Genomic DNA, 20,937 nt, shown 5'->3' on the forward strand with positions numbered 1-20,937 from the left:
ACATCTGAACCACTGTACAGTCTTCTTTAAAGATGAGGTGTCCTTACTTTGTCATCTGAGGTTTCTCTCTAAGGTAGTTTCGCATTTTCATATCAATCCATCAATTTACTTGCCTGTCTTTTACCTCAAACCACACACAAATAGAGATGAGCAATGACTGTGCACATTGGACATTAGATGAGCACTGGTCTTCTACATAGACAGGACAAACAGTTTCGGCAATCCCTCCAGCTGTTCATGGGCATAATGGACAGAATGAAAGGTCTTCCAATCTCTGCACAGAGAATTTCATCTTGGATAATTTCTTGTATCCATGAATGTTATGATCTCTCCTCCAGACATGCTGAGTGCCCACTCGAAAAGCTCAGTGGCATTCCTAGTGCAGATCCCCATCCTGGACATTTGCAAAGCAGCAACCTGATCATTGGTGCTCACTTTCTCCTCCTGTTATGCCATCACTCAGTACTCAAGTGGTGATGCCAAATTTGGTCAATCTGTACTGTGGTCTGTGTGTACACGAACTCCAATCCCTCTGCCTATTTAACTGCTTGGAGTCACCAAGAGTGGAATGCACGTGTAGTCATTCAAAGAAAAAATGGTTACTTACTTTCACAACTGTTGGTCTTCGAGATGTGTTGCATGTGTCCATTCCACAACCTGCCCTTCCACCCTTCTGCATCTGAGTTTCTGGAAAGAAGGAACTGAAGGGGCTTGGGGTCGGCTGGATCCTTTATCCTGACAGCAATGGCTCATGGCAACAGAGGGCAGTTGTGCCTCCCTGACGAGTTCCACTGAGGGGGAAAAATGTCCAGAGATTGTGCACGGAGTGCGTGCACTCCAAGAGTGAAGTGAACATGTGCAATACATCTTGAAGAGCAACAGTTATGAAAGTAAGTAACTTTTATTCTGAGTTTCAGTTTCTGGAAACTTTTCACTTTATTAATTTTTTTTTTAATTATTGAAAATACTGAAATAAGTATTGAAATGCTGGTGTTAAGTATTATTATCAAAAAAAAATTTTGTAGTGAAACATTATTAAAATAGCTTCTAAATGAGGAATTCTATTAACATATTTAAGTAAGTGCAGAAAAATTGCCTTGGTGTTTCTTTATTGTGAGTTACCAATGCATTCATCTGGCTCATTTTTAATAAAGCTTGTAGTATGCCAAATCTTGGTTAAACAGGGAACATTGTAAGCTTAGGTATGACTGTTCAGTTTGAGTAATAGTTAAGATAAAGCTTTGTCTTTCGGATTTCTAGTGAAACCAGTTTATTGACTCTGAAACAAATCTAGCAAAGACACTCATCACACAGTTTTAAGTAATAATGGCTCTCCTTCTAAATTACAAAAACACATTTTCCTTTAATGACCTTGTTCTTTTGGCTCTGTAAGGGTTTGGAAACTGAATAAGATTAAATGGGGCTCACATAGTTTAAAAGAGAGTAACAAGCTCACTTCAGGGAGAGACCTTATTTATGTTAATGGGAGGCATGCAGAAAGATCAGACATAAAATAGATGCTTGTTTGCAGCAACATCTTGTAATAGCAACCTCCCCTTACAAGCAACATTTCTACTGGGAACACTTTCCCTATTGTGAATTGTCCACTTGGTAACAGCAACATAACTGCTGCATAAGAACAACACTTGAGATGTCACATGTGGGGCAGAGATGGGGGGGGGGCATCTAGGGATGTTGCCCCCCAAACTGCATCTTTCCACTCTCCTCCCAACCCTGGCCCTTCATCACAGCTCCAGGGCACAGAGCCCTGTCCGCTTTCCCTGCCTGACAGAGCCTGTGTGGAGAGCATGTGTAGGGGGGCTTTTTTGAGGGGAGAATCTGGAAGGGGGGGAAGTTGGGGTCAGGGGAGCAGCAGAAGCACAGCTGGAAGGTTTCCTCCTCCCTTTCTTAGCGTCTGGCTTACAGGCAGTGGGGGTGGTTGTTATTTTGCGGTAGGGACTATCGGGAGTTTCCCCCGTGCACTGAGCTGTTCCCTCCATCTTGGTTGCTGGCAGCAGGGTTTGGGTATGCAGAGCACTAACTTGTCCCCTTCTACCTCCCATCTCCTCTGTCTGTGGTAGGAGCCTCCCTCCCACCCCCCCAGTCATCCATCCCTTGCCAGGATAGGGCATGAAGCTGTCAGCAGGAGCATCCTTAGTCTGTCCCCGGCAGCTGGGCTCACTCAGTTGTTTGGCCAACTGGACCCCAGGTTCCCTTGCGCCATTGCTCCCAAACTTGGGGTTCCCGCCATTCCCCCCCTCCCCTCCCCAATGTGGCTGCCCCACCTCTTCTGAAACACTCTTTAACTCTTCATATGCCTTTGGTCAGATGACACTTCCTGTAATGGCAACAGCTGCTTGACAGGAGCAACTTAGCAAAAGGGCAATGATACATTGCTACTAACTACTGTATAACGCAATAAAGTAAATGTTAGCACAATTTATTATTTGTTCAGTACTTACTAACAGTGAGATAAAACTTGTGTAAGTATTGGTAAGACATAACAGTTACCAGCATCAGCTGACAGGTCCTTTCTTGTGAGTGGCTGTAGAGGAGCTGATTGATTTCAGCATTTTACTTTTGTTTTTCCTGCTCTGGAATTTTATCTTCTATATTGTGAGATTTCTCTCAACTTTTATTCCTTATTTCACACTCTTTTATTTATTATAATTTTGTAATTATTGTTTCTTCTTAACTTTTCTGTGTGGACAATGCTCCTTCAAGCCCTCAGGAAATAATTTTTATTGTCTAAAAGTTTCTTGGGTTCCTGTTTCTGTTAATTATGCTGTTGCAACTAGTGCTAGACATTCTCCTCTTATAAAAATATAACTGAGTTAATGCAATCCTGCGTGCACTGTCCAAAAACCTTCACTAAATCAGTGAAGAAAACAATAGGGTTGAGTTCTCACATTTCTTTGAGGGCTTCATTACATTCTGACTCTGTTTGCACATTACTAGAACATATTCAGTCTTCTAATAGAATTTATGAATTAAGGCATTTGCTGAGCTACAACTAGTGTCTCACTGCACCTTGGTTCAAAGCGAGCATTCAGATCTTTACTTCACTTTCCTTTATAGTTCTTGGTCAAGAGGTCAGGGCAAAGCCCACCAGTAAGCACAGAATGAGCCTGAAGGTTTGGTTTCATCTTTTTATCACATTTTAAAATATTTCACTTGTCTTAGTTCTTGATGTCCCATCTCATTACTGCAGATTTTGCTTGGAATTTGCGTTTTGAGGCAAATTGCTGGATCACATATCCCAGTGGTGCCATGTTAATCAATGTCGTTGATTGCAATGGTGTTCTTTGTTGATGCACCTGATTATCAGTTCAGAATCTGGTCCAGATTTTTTCCATTTATCTTTACCAGAGATTTGAATGGAGGCAGGCTGACAACTGGGTATCTCAGATCCGTGTTATTTTGAAAAGTCAGGTATCCTAAGCGTCTTGAAGAATCAAAAGTTCAGTTGACATTATCATAAAGGAGTCCTGGAATTACTAATATTCTTAATAAACTTTCAAGGAGTTCTACTTTGTCTCTTCCGGATTCTTATAGGTTCCTTGCTACATATATGACTTAAGCAAATGCTTTTCTTTCATCATTCAAGTATTTTGATCTGTGAGAAATGCTAAAACCAAGTCAATAGCATAAATCATGCTAAAAATGCTAAGTCTCAAGATTGCGACCACCTTCCATTTTGCCCTGTTTTCTGCACCAGAGACGCTAATTTCAATGCTACTTTTGTTTTTCTCCCACTCTTTGTGCCATAACAAATGCTGACCCATCTTCACGGAACTATTTTCCTGTGCCAAATTCCTAACTCCTCCACATAAGTTTCTGCTGATGCCCATAACCGTGTAATAGCAACATGGTTTTTTTTAACCTTTCTAATTTTTAATATCATTTAGTGGACAAAGAGGTATTTATTTCTTTTGAAGCAATCCTTCCAACCAGGGGCTGTGGAGTATCATTTAAAGTTGGATGTGGGGAGATGCGGGGAAGTGTCAGTTCTGCCCCTGGGGGGTTAGAAGCACTGGGATAGGAATTGAATCCTGTCATGGGAGTGAGGGTTGGAGAGTAAGCCTGCCGCGTCTCCTGTCCTGCAAACCTGGCTCAGCTCTCTGCTCTAGCCCCTTGAGTCTCGCCACAGTGTGCAAGCAGGTCCCTCTTCCTACCCCACACAGCATTCCTGGTGCTGCTGGATCCCTTGCCATGAGCTGGGCTGTGGCAGGCCAGAAAAAAAGGCTTTGGCTCAGGTTAAGGCCCACGCATCTAGATGCATACCAGCAACCATTGCCAGCCTCTCGTCAGTACCTATCCTGGAGATTTGGAGTGTAGTCATATGGAGCTTTTTAACTGTTGCTTAGAATCACTGTTGCATAAGGAAGCCAATTTTTGTTTTTTTATCTCTCCTCCCCTCCCTTAGGAAGAGGATGCAACAGGAGCCGCTTTGAATTTAGAGGCAAGGAGGCAATAGAGAGTCTCCTGCCTTCTAGGTGGACTTAAAGATTTCTCCACTGGGCATTGGACATTGAGAGCTTTAAAGGTTCTGTGTGGTTGATGGCAACTTGATTTCTTTTTTCCATTGTAGGGGGATAAGAAAGCTGAAGGGGAAGAGATGGTGAAGAAATCCAAGTTAGTTATTGGGAATGGCTCAGTTGGGAATGGAAGAGTAGGTGAAAAAGCAAAGCTTGGATAGTTTATATTTAAAAGAAAACAATAATTAGGTAGGGAGACACATGGTGGTTTTTAAAAAATGAGATATTGAATGCCGTTTGTCCATTACCCTGATTACTTTACTTATGTGTATCCATGTGTCCCCATCTTATGTCTATTTTTCTCTTTTTAAGACTCAGTCCTGCATTCTGATAGACATGGGTGGACTCTTGCTATAAGAATAAGTTAGAAAATAAAAAAGCATCTCAAAGAATATGTCCGATGGTTTTGTACCCCTTTATTTTAATATTCAATAAAAACAAATGAAAAATAATTCCCATGGAAGATGATTTATACCAAGTTCTAATTTTTAAGCCCAAATTTTGTAGAACTCCAGAAATAGGGCTATATAGTGGTAGTGCTAATGCAATTTAACCAGAGTTATGTGGAATATAAAGTTCATTTTATGAGGTATAGGCAATAATATCCGTAGTAGCCAGGTGGATTCTGAATATAAAGTTGAAATAAGCTTCTGGAAACTCATTCCATTGGAGTGATGGTCTTTTTAAAAGCGTGCATTTCTAAAGAACATCCTTTAACATGCCTTTCTTTTTCTTTTGGGCTTTTTCTTTTTTCTTTTTGTTTGAATTCTGTTGATAGTATTTTCTCATTAAAATGAAAGTCACATGTTTTGCATTTAACAAAAGGTAGTATGCATGAAAGTATCCACTGGCTTTTTTGTATACTTACCAACATTTCAAGCTAAGATAGGTTCAACTTGACACAAATACAAAAATAAACAAACAGGATTATTTTTTAATTTTTATTAAGTAACCACTCCCTTCCAAATGAAATTGCCTGTCATAGTTTTAACCAAATTTAACTCACGGTTGGGGAAGTTTCAAAGAGCTGTTGAATTCTGTGTGGCAAATAAAGCAAATGTTTAGGTATTCTACAAATTGTAATCTTTATAGAGTCTAACTCTTGTACAATATACTGAAACATACATTTTTCAAAGGCTGTTTAACTGAAATGTTAGATTAGATTCATTGTCTAATAAAACAAACAGTGCAAGCATCTAGACTAAGAAACATGAAAAGAAAACACTCTGAAGTCAGTGGGAAATGTGCATTTTTGCCTGAAGGTAGAATTGGTCCTTAGTAAGTCATTTATGACGTTTACTAGGCTCTTACTAAATTATCCTTTGTTGAGCATATTTCTTTTCAATTTACCTAATTAATTTATTTAATAAAACCAATTTATTCATTAGAGAAGGCATGTTTTAGTTTGTTAGAGGAATGATGTTTCCACCATATTCAATTTAGCAAATTCTGTTTAGATTTTCATCTGCATGATGCTTTTTAAACTGATACAGAAAATGAAAAAGTAAAACCGCAGCAGTATGTTAAGGATGCTTATTTTGTAAAGTCTTTGCTTATAATAGCTATCTGGCTAATATGTGTTTTATATTCAATGTAAAAAGGTTTGCAACAAATTCTTCTTTTCATTAATGACCAGTTTATGGTTATGCTACAATGTATTACAGTGAATGGAGACTTATCCAGACAGTCAGAATGCTGGTTGGCTGTTAATTGCCGATATTTTATAAATAAAATAAACAAAAAAAAAACCTTCAGCCAGTCTGAAGTCAGTACTGTAGACCTTAAAAACACAGATGTCCAAACTCTGCTGTTACAGAATTTGGTCCTGTATATTTATGGATAATCTGGCCATTTATTTGATTAAAACACTTCCTAAGCTAATCATAATGCAGCTGGTTAGTGATTGAATTGCAGATGTAGTCATTAAGGGTGAGAGACATATCCCTGTTTCAGCCCTATTATGCCTGGAAAAAGGGCCTCGTTGGTGTAAAGGAGCCCTATAAAAGCCCTGTATCTGGCTGGGAAAATTACCCTGATTCAAGCACTGAGAAAGGCCACATTGTAGGTTGTCCTCTTAGGACCTCCTTGCAGGCCACGGCATAGGGGGCATGCTGAAGGAGAGGCTGAGGGTGAGAGGAGCTTGTCAGTGCTGGGGCTACAGCCTGCAGTTATGCAGAGATGTCAGGCAGCACTGCAGCCCATGTTCCTATCCAGGAAAGATGCTGTAACATAGACAAGCTGTCAGGGCTATCTAAAAAGTTACACTGTGGGCCTCTCCAGTACACTTAGACCTCTACCCCATCTGTGTGCTGTGACTTCTCACCTGTTGTGTGGGTTACATTGATTCCTTTGAACCACAGGTTACTCCAGAAGGAATTCTGTGCCACTCTGCAATGCAGAATTTGTGGAGAATTAATGTTCTGTGCAAAATTTCATTTTTTCCAGAAGAATTGGCGCTGCGGGGCTTCTGGTCTCCACTAGAGGCCACTGGACCTGGCAGAACTTGGCTTCCCAGCTCGCAAATAGAGGACACTGTCTTGGGGAGTGGGAGGGGGAGCTGGAGGGTTCCTGGTAGCTGTGGTTCCCTGTATACCCTGAAGGAAGGAGGCAGCCTTTGGGCCATGGCCCCGCAGTGAGTGGAGAGCCTGGCCTGGCAGGGATAGAGGCCCTGCACAGCCCAACACTAAAATCACCACAAGAAACTCCATACAGTCCTGGTCTGACCAGCGTCAGGTTGTTTCTCCCTCTGGATCCCTGGGCTATGGGGTGAGAAGTTGTGGGTGTCTGGCCCCGTGGCTGAGTTCTAGGGGTGAAGAAGGTGTGGAGGTCTGGGCTTGGGAGGGACAGCTGGGCTCTGGAGGGAGGGGATGTTGGTATCTGGCTCCACAGCTGGGCTCTGAATGGGAGGGGGTGTGGAGGTCTGAGTCAGGGGGTCCTGCACAGCCCCCTGCTGCACCCCCCAAATTCCATCTTGCAGTACACACTAACCCCTCCAGCACCCCTGCAGTGCTCCCTCCAGTACCCCCCGACTGTGTCCTGTATTTGGGAATCTCTGTATGGTAACCCTATGGGGGCAGGGCAAAAAACTGAGATTCAACTAAAAAACCGGAGGAGCAGAGTTTTCCCCTAAGATGTGCCCAGCTGGCACGTGTGACACGCCCAGACTGAGGCACTCGACAAAAGCATAGCAGAGAGGTACTGAGTTATCATAGCAGTTTCTTTAACACTCTACTCCTGGGGGAATCTTTTTTTTGTTGTCTCAGTTGTTGCGGACATACATGTTGATGGGTATTTTGAAATAAATTACCAAAATAATTGAAACTGGTGTGATTATATTGTTGTTTTGACAAATAAAATATGCAGTATTTTAAAATACTGTGTGCAAAATTTTTAATGTTTTGATTCACAATTCCCTCGGGTTCAAATCTAAGCAAGTCAGCTCAAACTTTTATTTTTCCAGAGTTGAGTACCATGTATTTACTTTCTGCTTCTTTTGGAAAGAACCTTACAAATAAATCCTGTCTGTCTATGTGGCAGTTCAAAGATCCCATTGTATTTTTGGTCAGAGTAGGATTTTGCCCCATCATTCGTGGTCAACATTTCCCATTGTGTTGGACATCAATTGTCAGCTGGCTGCTGCTGTCTCTTCCTAGACATTGTTTGTAAACATAGTGTCATTACATAAATGAGTGAGTAGTTGTTAGTATCCAGATAATAGTGATACTTACTTTTTGTTGAACAATTTAGAAAACCTTTGTCAGTGTTTGTATTATTAGTATTTGCTTTTAAAACTAAATTTCCCTTTTTTAAAAAGAAATTAAAAAAATTCTATGTAATATATAACAGGGCCAGTGCTACTCCAAACTAGGTGATAGGGAGTGGGGGAAGATAGTGGAAAAAGGAAATACTATATGGGGGACTATATACTGCATTGATATAGATATAGATGTAGCGCTCTAATTACATGTTTTCTATTTCCATTATGATCTGTTTATTGCCAGGCAGAAGAAGTATATATGAATTAAAATGCCTTCAAGTTTTTACAAGCTCAGAGAGTGATATTTTAACATGCTTTCACACCAGAGTGTTTCAAATATCAGAGTTCAGTACTTAAGAATAAGCAGCTAAAGCAGTCGGATCCCAACCATACTGCTATCAACATCCTCTAAGTACTGTATTTAAGTAGGGCTGGCAGAATTGGATTTTTATTTTTTATAGTTTTGATGGATAATATTGATTATTTTAAAGCATATTTTTTATTTGTATCTAGTTAAATTTTCACAGTTGTGAAAAATGATGGAGTATGTGTAAGTTAATGGGGGGAGAAGGGGGTCAGACAATTATTTATTGACAGTTGATGTTGTGATTAAAGGAATTAAAGCTTTATAACTATTAAAACACAAATTGTCAACATCGTATGTCAAAATATGCAAAGTAAATATCCTTAAATCAAACTCTAATAAGTTCTCAAGCATAATTTTTCTTAATTAGTCTATCTGTAAATATTGATTATTATGGATGGAAAATATTTTGTTGGCTTGTGTGTGTTTGGTGAAACCAACATATACTGATGAAAACAAACCTTCTCACACCTATACATCACATAAACAAGGAGTTATAACCATGATATTATCTCATTAGTTATGGAAGATATTTGAAAACGTTAGATACCACACACAAACTTTCCCAAAGCAGCTAAACAAAATGGAGCTGTCTTGATTACTTTCGTCAAAATGCATTGACTTTTGATTGTACTATGAAGTTTTGTATTAGCAATCAAAGACTACTCTTAAGGGTGTGATTATTTTAATCAAATTCTTAAATTGTTGTTCTGCAACATACAGATTTGAAAGAGCATTAGAACATAAAGCACAGTGACCAAAAAAACCCAGCCCAACCAAACCAATCTCTCCCACCCCCAAAAAACCCAAACAAACCCCAAACAAAACAAAACCAAAACAACAAACCACCATTTCAACCCTTGAGGGACCTATTCAACTAACAAAATTGACTTTATTTTAAAAAATAAAGCCATGGGTCATTTATATTGCTGTGTGTTTGTTTTGAATTAATCCTCTGGTGTTTATCAAAAAGCAAACTGACTCATTTTTGTATGTTTGTTCTCTCTGTTCTTTAGGCTGCCTTCCAGGAGAATGTTGGTAGACAGGTATAGTAACTTTTCTGATTTCTTCATTCATTAAACTTCTTATAGATACACTGTAACATGTAACTCCTAAAACCAAGTGAGTAAAAGAACAATTGAATTTGGGTAACATTGTTTCAAAAGTTCCAGAGGGGATAGCGCTGTTAGTCTGTATACAGCAAAAACAAGGAGAGTCCTGTAGCACTTTAAAGACTAACAAATTTAATTTCTGCACCTCTTGGCAAGTTGCCTCTTTAAAAAGCAAAACAATATACCTTCACTTGCATTAAGGTAAGTTAAGTGACCTACACAAGGCTTCGCAGCAATTGGATCACATAGGTAGGACTAGAACTCAGGAGTCCTCTCTTCTGGTCATATGTTTTGTCTAGTAGGTCATTCTGTTTCTCAAACCATAATCTGGATTTTCCAAGAAACTTGTTTGTTTTGAAATAGTGTAAGTTGCTCAAGTAAAAAAAAAGTCTGCTTTATTCCCACATCACTTGGCAGGCAGATATTTCACAGTATAAAAGACTAGAACAGTGGTTTTCAATCTTTTCTCATTTGCAGACCCCTAAATTTTTTTGAATGGAGGTATGGGCCCCTTTGGAAATCTTAGGTATAGACTGTGGACCACCAGGGGTCTGAGGACCACAGGTTGAAAACCTATGACTTAGAACATCTTCATCTATGTGCTGAATACACTAATTGTTAAGGTTTCTGCCTGAGGTTTAGAAGAAAGAGAAAAAAATAGTCATGCAGTTATTTCTCATTTATAGTGCTAAAATAATGTAAATACATTAACAAAATATTTGAGATTTCAAATCATGTGTCTGACTTATAAAAAACAAGCAAGCAAGCACATTTTAAGGTGATCTGAGAATCTTATCTGGAGGAATCTGAGTTCAGGCTCTCATGTTGTTTTTTTCTCCTATAATGGCTGACATCACTGACACACAAAGTAGAGCAGGGAGCTGTGTTCCATACACTAATATAGGTGTTGTTGATGTCATGTAACAGAAGACTCACAGAAGCTTAAAAACCTGATTTTTAAAAAACTATTTTGTAATGCCAATATACACTCTGCATTCTCGCCATATCACATTTCCAGTATCTTGTTAAAAGGTTATCTGGGGTATTCATTGGTATGGTATTTCCTCATTGCATGGGGTTATCTTGATTCTCATTTTTGCTACGATCCCTTTATGCCACTTTGGCAGTGTAAAGAGGCCTTATAGTGTGTGTAAATGTGATACTCTACTGGGTATGTGTTCGCTGCTGTATTAAGGTCAGAACATCATGTAACTAATGATAGTCTCAATTTTCCTTCATTGGATTTCATCAGAAGGGGAGGGACCTTGAAGGAAAGGAAAGAGAAAATGATTCCTGCCTTTCTGTGTGATGAATCATACCTCAGTATGTAATTTCTTTTTTTGGAAAGTTGGACTTCTAATCTAAGAGAAATTCCCACAGTTGAAATAGAAGAAGATTGCCACAGGCTAACATAGCACAGATCTCTTTCATATATTGTGTGCTTCTAGACCTCGACTAATGAATTTTGGTAGTCCATTTTTCAGCACAGTTGTTAGCAATGGTTAAACTTAGTGAAGACTGATAGAAGCAATTTTTATCACCAATCTGTGAACAATGTATGTCATTGTTTGCACTGGGGCTGAAAAATGGCTATGTAATTTTCTAGTGTGCATGCACCTAGATCAGTGGTTCTTAACCTTTCCAAACTACTGTACCCCTGAAGCCTGAGTCCCACCCCCACGGGGCTGAGGCATGTAACTTAGTTTCATGGCGCCCCTGTGGCTCCAGGCAATTGCCTTTCTTGCCACCCCCAATACCAGCTCTGCACTTGCGACCCCTCTAAAACCCCAGGTTAAGAAACACTGACCTAGATTGAGTATGTGCAGCTTGCGCTGATGTGATTGGAAGTTGTGCAAACCATTTCTGAGAAGAGGAGTTCATTGTCATGGTGATATTAAAAGCCCATAGATGCAATGTGTTAGTGAGGGGAGTGTGGAAGTTAAAATTAATGTATTTTATTAGCCATGATCTTTTATGCAGTCTTAGATCTAGATAGGTCTTTGTACCATTATGCTTGACTGAATTTCATTTTCTTTTTGATTTTTCCAGTAAACTTCTAATGAAGATTTCTGTTCTTAGACTCTTTCTGGAAAATTTAAGAGTGATTCTTGAAGAATATAAAAATATATAATATTTGTTCTCTAGGAGAGAGAGAAGGGCAATAAGAAGTACCTGACCTAGAGAAATTAGTCAAAGGTGAGGGACAGAAGTCCCTTAAGAATTCTTAAGAAGTGCTCTTAAGATTTTGGCTGTTGTCAATAGGGCGCACAGTGGAAGCCTGAGGATCACTAGAAGTGACAGGAATGGGGACCACACAGTGCAGACACTGATAACCAATGCAGACTTCAGTGATTGTTGTATAAATTAGGGATGTGACCTATATTTACTTTGTATTATAATAGTACCATTTTCCAACTTCCATATTAATGTCATTTTTCTATTGTTTGCATCTGATTGTGTAGTGAGTGTTCGTGCAAAAATAAAAATAACAAGATGTGTGATTAAGCACATCCTTCCTGATCATAGCACTGCTATTCCTTTGGCATGCAGGTGAAAGCAGTGATTGGCTAGTCAGGGTTCACATGCTTCCAATCACACATTTCATGGAGGAGTCCACTTTTGCATCTTTGCAGAATGGGAGCATTCAGGAGAAAGTCTGATTTGAGACATATTTTGATTTGTTTTGGTAGCTTCTCATCATAGTTCAATTAAAGCATAGTGCCCAATTTATAAAATCTGTCTTGAGAGAATGTGATTCTGCTGATGAGCCCCAGTGACCAAGCATGCGTAATTCAGCACACTGAGTTACATGGATGGTTCAAGCACATCTGCAGTCCTCAGTAAGCCATTTGTGATGGCCAGGAGAACTGCATGAGGAATTGCTTGCCTGGTGCGAAGGCTGCGGATCTCTCAAGACATCTAGATAGAATTATGTTCAGTGTTGGGGAGGAGCTGGTGGTTGTGGTACATATAGGTACCAATGACCTATGGAAAGATAGGAGAGAGGTACTAGAGGCCAAATTTAGGCTGGTAGATAAAAGATTAAAGTCCCAGGACCTTCATGTAGGTATTCTCTGAAATGTTGTCAGTTTCATGTGCAGGGCCAGTTAGATAGGAAGAACTGAAGGGTCTCAATGTGTGGCTGAGACGATGGGTTTTTGAAGAGGGAGTTTGGTTTATTTATAACTAGGGAACCTATTGGGAAAGGGGAACCATATGTAGGAAACGTGGGCTCTACCTGAACCAAAATGGGAACTAGCCTCCCAAAGGGGTGGTGCACACACGGCCTTTGGGGAAATCCAATAGAGGTGTGGAGGAGCGCACAGTTCAGAGACATCACTTAGGGGAGGATTTATTATTGGGGATTTTCTATATCCTAATAAAGAGGAGAGGATAGACGTTGATTAAAATGTAGATAGGAACTGAAGAGAAATTCAAATGAAAGAGTCCCATTCAATTACATCACATGAAGGCAGACGACAAATTTTATAAGCCTTTGTATATAAATGCTAGAAATCTAAATACAAAGATGGGTGAACTTGAATGCTTGGTATTAAATGAAGATATTAATATAATAGGCATCACAGAAACTTGATGGAACGATGATAATCAATGAGACACAGTAATACCAGGGTACAAAATACATAGGAATGACAGAGCAGATTGTGGTGGTGGGGGAGTGGCTCTGTATGTGAAAGAATGCGTAGTAAAAATCTTAAATGAATCAAATTGTACCATAGAATCTCTATGGATAGAAATCCCATGCTTGGATAAAAGAGTATAGCAGTAGGAATATACTACTGATTGCCTGACCAGGATGGTGACAGTGATTGTGAAATGTTTGGGGAGATTAGAAAGGCTAAAAAAAACCAAAAACCAATAATAATGGCGGGTTTCAGCTATCCCAGTATTGACTGGGAATATGTCCCCTCAAGGCAGGATGCAGCAATAAAATGTCTAGACACCATAAATGACTGCTTCTTGGAGCAGTTAGTTCTGGAACCCACAAGAGAAGAAGCAATTTTTGATTTAGTCCAATGTGGCACACAGGATCTGGTCCAAGAAATGAGTATAGCTGAACCTTTCAGTAGTAGCGACCATAAAGTAATTAAAGTTAACATTCTTTTAGGGGGAAAAATATCAAAGAAACCCATTACAGGTGCATTTAACTTCAAAAAGAGAAACTACATGAAAGTGAGGAAACTAGTTAAACGGAAATGAAAAGGAACAGTTACAAGAGTGAAATGCCTGCAAGCTGCACAGAAACCATTTAAAAACAGCATAGTAGATGCTCAAAATAAATGTATATCACAAATAAAAAATTACAGTAAGAGGAACAATAAATTGCCACCGTGACTAGACAATAGTATAAAAGAGGCAGTTAGAGGCAAAAAGGCATCCTTTAAAAATTGAAAGTCAAATCCTACAGAGAAAAATAGAAAGAAGCATAATCTCTGCCAAGTCAAGTATAAAAGTACAATTAGGCAGGCCAAAGAAGAATTTGAAGGGCAACTAGCAAAAGACACAAAAACAAACAGCAAAATTTTTTTTAGGTACATCAGAAGCAGGAAGCTGCCAAATAATCAGTGGGGCCACTGGATGATCGAGGTGCTAAAAGAGCACTCAGGGAAGACATGGCCATTGTGGAGAAGCAAAATGAATTCTTTGATTGGTCTTCATAGCAGAAGATGTGAGGGAGATTCCCACACATGGGCCATTTCTTTTAGGTGATGAATCTGAGGAAGCATCTCAGTTAGAGGTGGCATTAGAGGAGGTTTTGGAACAGATTGATAAATTTAACAGTAACAAATCACTACAATGAGAAGATATTCACCCAAGAGTTCTGAAGGAACTCAGATATGCAGAACTCATAACTAGGTGTGTAACCCATCGCTTAAATCAGCCTCTGTACCAGCTGACTGGTAGATAGCTAATGTAACGTCATTTATTGAAAAAAGGTTCCAGAGGCAATCCTGGTAATTACAGGCCAGTAAGCCAAACTTCAGTACCAGGCAAATTGGTTGAAAGTATAATAAAGAACAGAATTCTGAAACACACAGATGAACAGGATATGTTGGGGAAGAGTCAGCATGGCTTTTGTAAGGCGAAATCACACCTCATCAATCTGTTAGTCTTTTGAGGGTGTCAACAAACATGGACAAAGGTGATCCACTGAATATAGTGTACTTGGACTTTCAGAAAGCCTTTGACAAGGTTCCATAGAGGGACGGTCCTCTCATGGATCAGTAATTAATTAAAAGACAGGAGACAAAGGATAAGAATAAATGGTCAGTTTTCACAGTGGAGAGAGGTAAATAGCAGGGTCCCCCAAAAAGCTGTACTGGAATCTGTGCTGTTCTACATATTTGTAAATGATCTGGAAAAGGAGATAAACAGTGATGTGACAAGGTTTGCAAACAATACAGAATTACTCAAAATAGTTAAGTCCAAAGCTGACTGAAAGGGTTACAAAGGTTTCTCACAAAGTTGACTGACTGGGCAACAAAATGGTAGATGCAATTCAGTGTTGATAAATGCAAAGTAGCGCACATAGGAAAACATAATCCCAATTCTACATGCAAAATGATGGGTTCTAAAATTACTGTTACCACTCAAGAAAGAGATCTTGGAGTCGTCATGAATAGTTCCCTGAAGAGTTCTGCACAGTGTGCAGTGACAATCAAAGAAAGTAACAGTGTTACGAACCATTAGGAAAGGGATCGATCATAAGACAGAAAACATCATAATGGCAATATATAAATTCATGGTATGCCCACATCGTGTATACTGTGTGCAGTTCTGGTTGCCCTGTCTCAAAAAACATATATTAGAATTGGAAAAAGTACAGAGAAGAGCAACAAAAATGACTAGGGATATGGAGCAGCTTCCATATGAGGAAAGATTAAAAAGACTGGGACTGTTCATCTTAAAGAGACAACTAAAGGGGCATATGATAGAGGCTTATAAAATCATCAGTGGTCTGGAGAAAGTGAATAAGTGAGTGTTGTATACCCCTTCACATAACACAAGAACCAGGGCCACTCAATGAAATGAATAGGGAGCAGGTTTAAAACAAACATAAGGAAGGACTTTTTCACACAACACACAGTCAACGTATGAAAATCGTTTCCAGGGGGTGCTGTGAAGGATAAAAGTATAGTGGGTTCAAAAAAGAAATAGATCATTTGATGGAGGATAATGCCATCAGTGGCTATTAGCCAAGAGGTTCAGGGCTGCAAGCCCATGCTCTGGGTGTTCTTAAACCTCTGACTGCTAGAAGCTGAGACTGGAAACTAGGGGATGGATCACTCAATAATTGCCCTGTTCTGTTCATTCTCTCTGGAGCATCTGGCACTGGCACTGTTGGAAGACAGGCTACTGGGCTAGATCAATCATTGATTTAACCTAGTATGACCGTTCTAATGTTCTTATTCAAAAGGGCCCTCATTCTAAGGCCAGTTTTCAGTATTAGGCTTTCTGCGCTTCAGCTGCCCCAAATTCTCTGTCACGCCAGTTGGGTGTTCACTCCCTAGTGAAGGGAGGGGACAATAAGGAATGTGTCCAGAACTGATGTGTGTGTTTCAGGATGGAGTCAGGATAATAGCGGAGGAAAGCTTCAAGGGTATCTTCTGTGATGTCGCCCAACTAGCGCTGTGGCAAAAGAGGAGGACATCCTGCTTTCCTTGATTCTCCAGAGTGTCTAGTCATTTATCACAAAGCAGCTCATACTGCCTCCACATATTGTGGTACTGGATAAAGAGCAATAAACACCTCCCAATGATTTCAGTTTATGCCAGGTGGGGTGCAGCCCAATGATGCTGCTATTTTGCAGTTTTGCCTAAACCAGCCCTGCTGAGAAATACTGGACACACATGAATGCATCAGGTTTATTTAAATTACTTCTCAAAAATGGCCAGGCAATTCCAACAAATTTTGGATGACTATGCTGCCTTTAAAAAAAAAATTTTTTTTTTATGAACTATAAACACCTAAATCTAAGAAAATATACACAGGTCTTGGTGAGGAGATAATTTTGATTATGTATACTTATGGAAATGATTGTTAAATGGCTAAAATTATTTTTTTTTCTATCCATAATATCAAGATTTCAGGATCTCCTCTATCAGATCTAGATGTTTTCCATACCTTTTAACAGACTTAGGTTTAACAGATAGAAGAACCACACATCCATGCAATTTGTTGTGGAATGGCCTGTGGGTTAAGTATTCATTTATGCCCTTCTTTTTTCCGAAAATGTGATGTTTATTCCACCCTTTTACTAGGGAAGTCAAGAGAATTACACATAAGTCTACACTATCTGACACTTTTGTGTCCCCAGTACTATATTTACTAAAGTCCTTTCAATTTCCCCTGTAAGAGTTTATGGATCTTACATGTATGTCACATCCAGGAAATAACAGCAGTTCCTGTTGCAAATCTTAGCATTGTTTCTTAGGTCTTTAAAGATGTGGGCAAATTGAATGAATATTTGGCCACAAATTTTCATTCAGTGAAAGATTTATAATGTTATTTATAGGTCAGTCAAAGAGGTTCAATCCCAAATTAAACTACAGCCAAAAAAATCACTGCCAGATGTATGTCGATAAATATGATGTGCCTTTGAACTCATTAAAGACTTAACTATTGCACAGATAGATACTGCATTTGTTTTGTCATTTTCTGGAGGAATTTACAATGAAACAGTAAATTAACATGGCACAGAATCTGACATTGAGATGGAATAATATCCGCGACTGAACTTCTTCCTGTGGGAGGAGCAGTAGTGAGCCATTTCTTGCTGCCTAGGAGAATTGCTACTTCAAACCATTGGATACACCCATTATATCTCTCTTTATCTATGTGTAATATGATGCATCAGATTTCCTTTCTCTGAGTAGGAGGAAAGTGAAGAACTTATTGTCCATCCAAAGCACTAATACTTTCAGTAATTAGATCAGAAAACAAGTGCAGCTGTGTTACATTCTCGTTCCTGACTGCATCAACTCTGCAATATGTCCTATAATGGAGCTGAGAGAGAGAGGGAGGGAGAGGGAGAGTGTGTGTTTGCCACAGCAATATGTTGCTGGTTACTGCTATGGTGGTTTTGAAGATTCCATGTAGGTGAAAGCTTTCTTTAAAAAGTCCCAGAATATATTTAAGAATAAATGAAAGTAGATGCACATTTTTTTAACAAAATGAATTGTAATATTGAAGAAGTGCATTTTAAAAAAATTCTTTGACAGAATTGATACTTTCTAGTTTATTTTGCATTCCTTTAGTCCCAGTGGAAGGGATGTAAACCAAGGAAATCGTCCAGATGTCCCAGAACCTGTACTTCTGCACAGCACCATTGTTTACATATCATGTGACTTAGGGCTTGTCTTCCACTTACCTCCGAGATTCGGCGGCAGTCAACCGGAGTTACGCAAGCTACACAAAAAACTTGCGTAACTCCCGTCGACTTCTCTTCTGCGTGCCGTCTTCACTGCGCTGACGGGAACAGCATTCCTGTCAACGCAGCACTACGCTACTTGAGGAGGTGGTCTTAATATGTTGCTTTCTGGATCGACTGAGCGGGTCTTCACTGATCGCTTAGTCGATTCAGAGAAGTCGATCTGACGGCGGCGAATTTGCTGCTGTCAGTGAAGACATAGCCTATCCTTTTGTAACTTGGTGTAGTGTGTTTAACTATTGGCTAGTTTTCATTTGCACTTAATTATGGGTTGAGTAGGCCGTGCTGTCTCCTCCATCAGGAAATATAACTTTGTATCATAATATAATACTAAATGAAATCAGGGTCAGCCAATCAGAATTCTGAATATTTGACCTATGTATGAGCAATTAGACATGACTAGCACTGAATTTACAGCTGATGACTGCATGCATAATCATATGTTATGAGTGAGTGTCTTCTGAAAAGAGCAATAATACCTTTGCATAGCACAATCAGAAGTGTGATTGCTGCTATGGAATTAAATTTGTTAAAAAATTGCTGGGATACCACAGTTCTTTGAAAGCTTTCTCTAGTTAATACATTCTGATATGAATTTGTGCATCCTGATTGATGCAGATTATATGTCGTGAAGCTATGGTATTTGCAGTCTAATAGAAATCCTAAGAAGTTATGCATTGATCTGTGTGATATAACTGCCCTGCGTCACTGTGTGATATTTTCTCCACTGTGCTATTTTAGCTGAGAGACCTAGATTGCATCACAAGTTACTAAATTTACGGTAATAGAAATATTTTGGGTTGTATTTTAAGAATAATGTTTTGTGTTCAGAAAAAGTTTAAACTTCTTCATGTGGCAAGAATGTGATATAGTCTGAAGATTTCTTATAGCCGTGCTAATAGGTCCACAATAAGTAATGCTGTTAGCATTTCCATTATAATTTACTATTTAAGAAGTTTACTGTATCCTCCTGAAAACAGAAACTGTTTCTGTCCATCAGAGACAATATGAAGAGGCTACCATGAAAGCAAATCATAATGAATGTTGGTGACGAAAGGAGTGACTTTTGGGGCAAGGAAATTCTTCCAAGGCCAAATGGAAGTGGTATCTGAAATACTCAGTTGGTCAGTTATGGATAAATTGGATGCTATCACAGTGCAAGATTAAGATGATAAATCTATTTCAGTGAAAGTAGATGCAGATGAGATACAATATACAGTGTTGTTTAGGGGTGTCATTTTAAATTATGAAGTGATGGGCATCTTGTTACAATGTCTGAATCATTTGAGTCTAGCTAGAGGTATAGGTTTAGATACACACCATGTTAACAAAGATGAGTAACAAAACAAACACAGACATTATGAATGCACACATTGATGCAGATCCTTTCTTCACCTTTAAAGTGAATTGACAAACAATTAGGGGTATATTCAGACTTGGGATACACAACATGGCTTACATTGAAATTGGCCACGTAGCCAAAGCCATATTAAGGCAATTTTAAGGAACATGGAAACGAAATAGAAAAATGCGATTATAAAGCATCCAAGCTTGAGGACCCGTGCCAAAATATATTTTTAAAATATTTTAATCTAATCACTTCAAATGACACTTTAATATTACTAAATTTACTGCCTGTTATTGTTTACTCTGTCTCTTGACCACCCTCTTTTAAGTGGAGTCAGCTGTTCAGCACATCAAATATCTCTTTTGTGTAGATATACTTTCCACAAAATCTGGAGTTATTGTGAATAGGTGGTGTCTGTTAGTATAGGGAACACTTTCAGCTGTTGTTGACCATTAACACAAAATTTGATCAGTCATAATTTTTTTTTCTTCTCTTAACATTAATAGGGCACTTTTCCTCATGGCATTGACATTTTGACTGCAGCTGATTATTTTGCTGTTGGTAACAGAGTTAATTGTTTCCTTAATATAAGGTAAGTTTCTACGCATTAGTTTTCCTACACTTAAGGTGCCTGGTTGATTTAATGGAGCTTTATTACCTTATAACCTTTTATTATCTTTTTTTAATTGACAGAAAACTAATTTTTCTTACTGCTACCTATGAACACAAATTATGTGCACAACATAGCAAAAGTTTAACAGTGAGATAGATGGCCCAAGGTTCCATATTAATGTTCTTCACTGTTAATTAATGATCAATAAAAGGGGGTAATAATCAAAGTGGTAAAATTTGCGGGTGACCCAATCTTATGTAGGTTAGTTAAGACTGGAGAAGACTGTGAGGGACTTAGAAGGAACCTAACACAAGTAGGTGCACAGGCAGCATGATGGCAGAACAAATTCATTGCAGACATATGCAAGATAGTGCCTGTTGAAAGCAGTAATTTGAATTACCTGTATCATTGCTGGGGGCTTGTCTATATGGAAAGTTGTGAATCTACAACGCACCAGTTTGCTGCGCAGTGGTGTCCTGTGTGGCTACTGCTATAGTGCAGTGAAAGTCCCGGACTGTGGCTTCGTGTGCTACTACTTCAAAGCATAGTACTCTAAGCCACATTTCAAGACTTTCAGTGTGCTGTAGCAGTGTCCACATAAGATGTTACTGTGCAGCAAGCTGGTACTGTGTAAGTTCAAATGCTGTCTTGCTGTGCAGTAGTCTGCCATACAGACAAGCCATAATGTCTATCTTAAGTGTAAACTCTAATGATAAAGACCTGGGCATCACTGGACAGCTCATAGAAAATCTT

At 39.1% G+C, this 20,937-nt stretch overlaps 1 protein-coding gene across 4 annotated transcripts in view; it reads left to right on the plus strand.

Annotated features, from left to right (window-relative positions):
• Nucleotides 1-20,937, plus strand: part of TBCD (tubulin folding cofactor D) — a 228,356-nt gene that overhangs the window by 114,439 nt on the left and 92,980 nt on the right. For all 4 annotated transcript variants that reach the window (XM_067547679.1, XM_067547678.1, XM_067547681.1 and 1 more), the window contains 2 exons: nucleotides 9,676-9,705; nucleotides 20,078-20,163. In XM_067547679.1, coding sequence (XP_067403780.1) covers nucleotides 9,676-9,705; nucleotides 20,078-20,163 — 116 coding nt within the window. The remainder of the gene's footprint in view (nucleotides 1-9,675; nucleotides 9,706-20,077; nucleotides 20,164-20,937) is intronic.

This window comes from Emydura macquarii, unplaced genomic scaffold (genome assembly GCF_026122565.2).
Source record: "Emydura macquarii macquarii isolate MOO-44397 ecotype Brisbane River unplaced genomic scaffold, CSIRO-AGI_Emac_v2 contig_1230, whole genome shotgun sequence".
NCBI lineage: Eukaryota > Metazoa > Chordata > Testudines > Chelidae > Emydura > Emydura macquarii.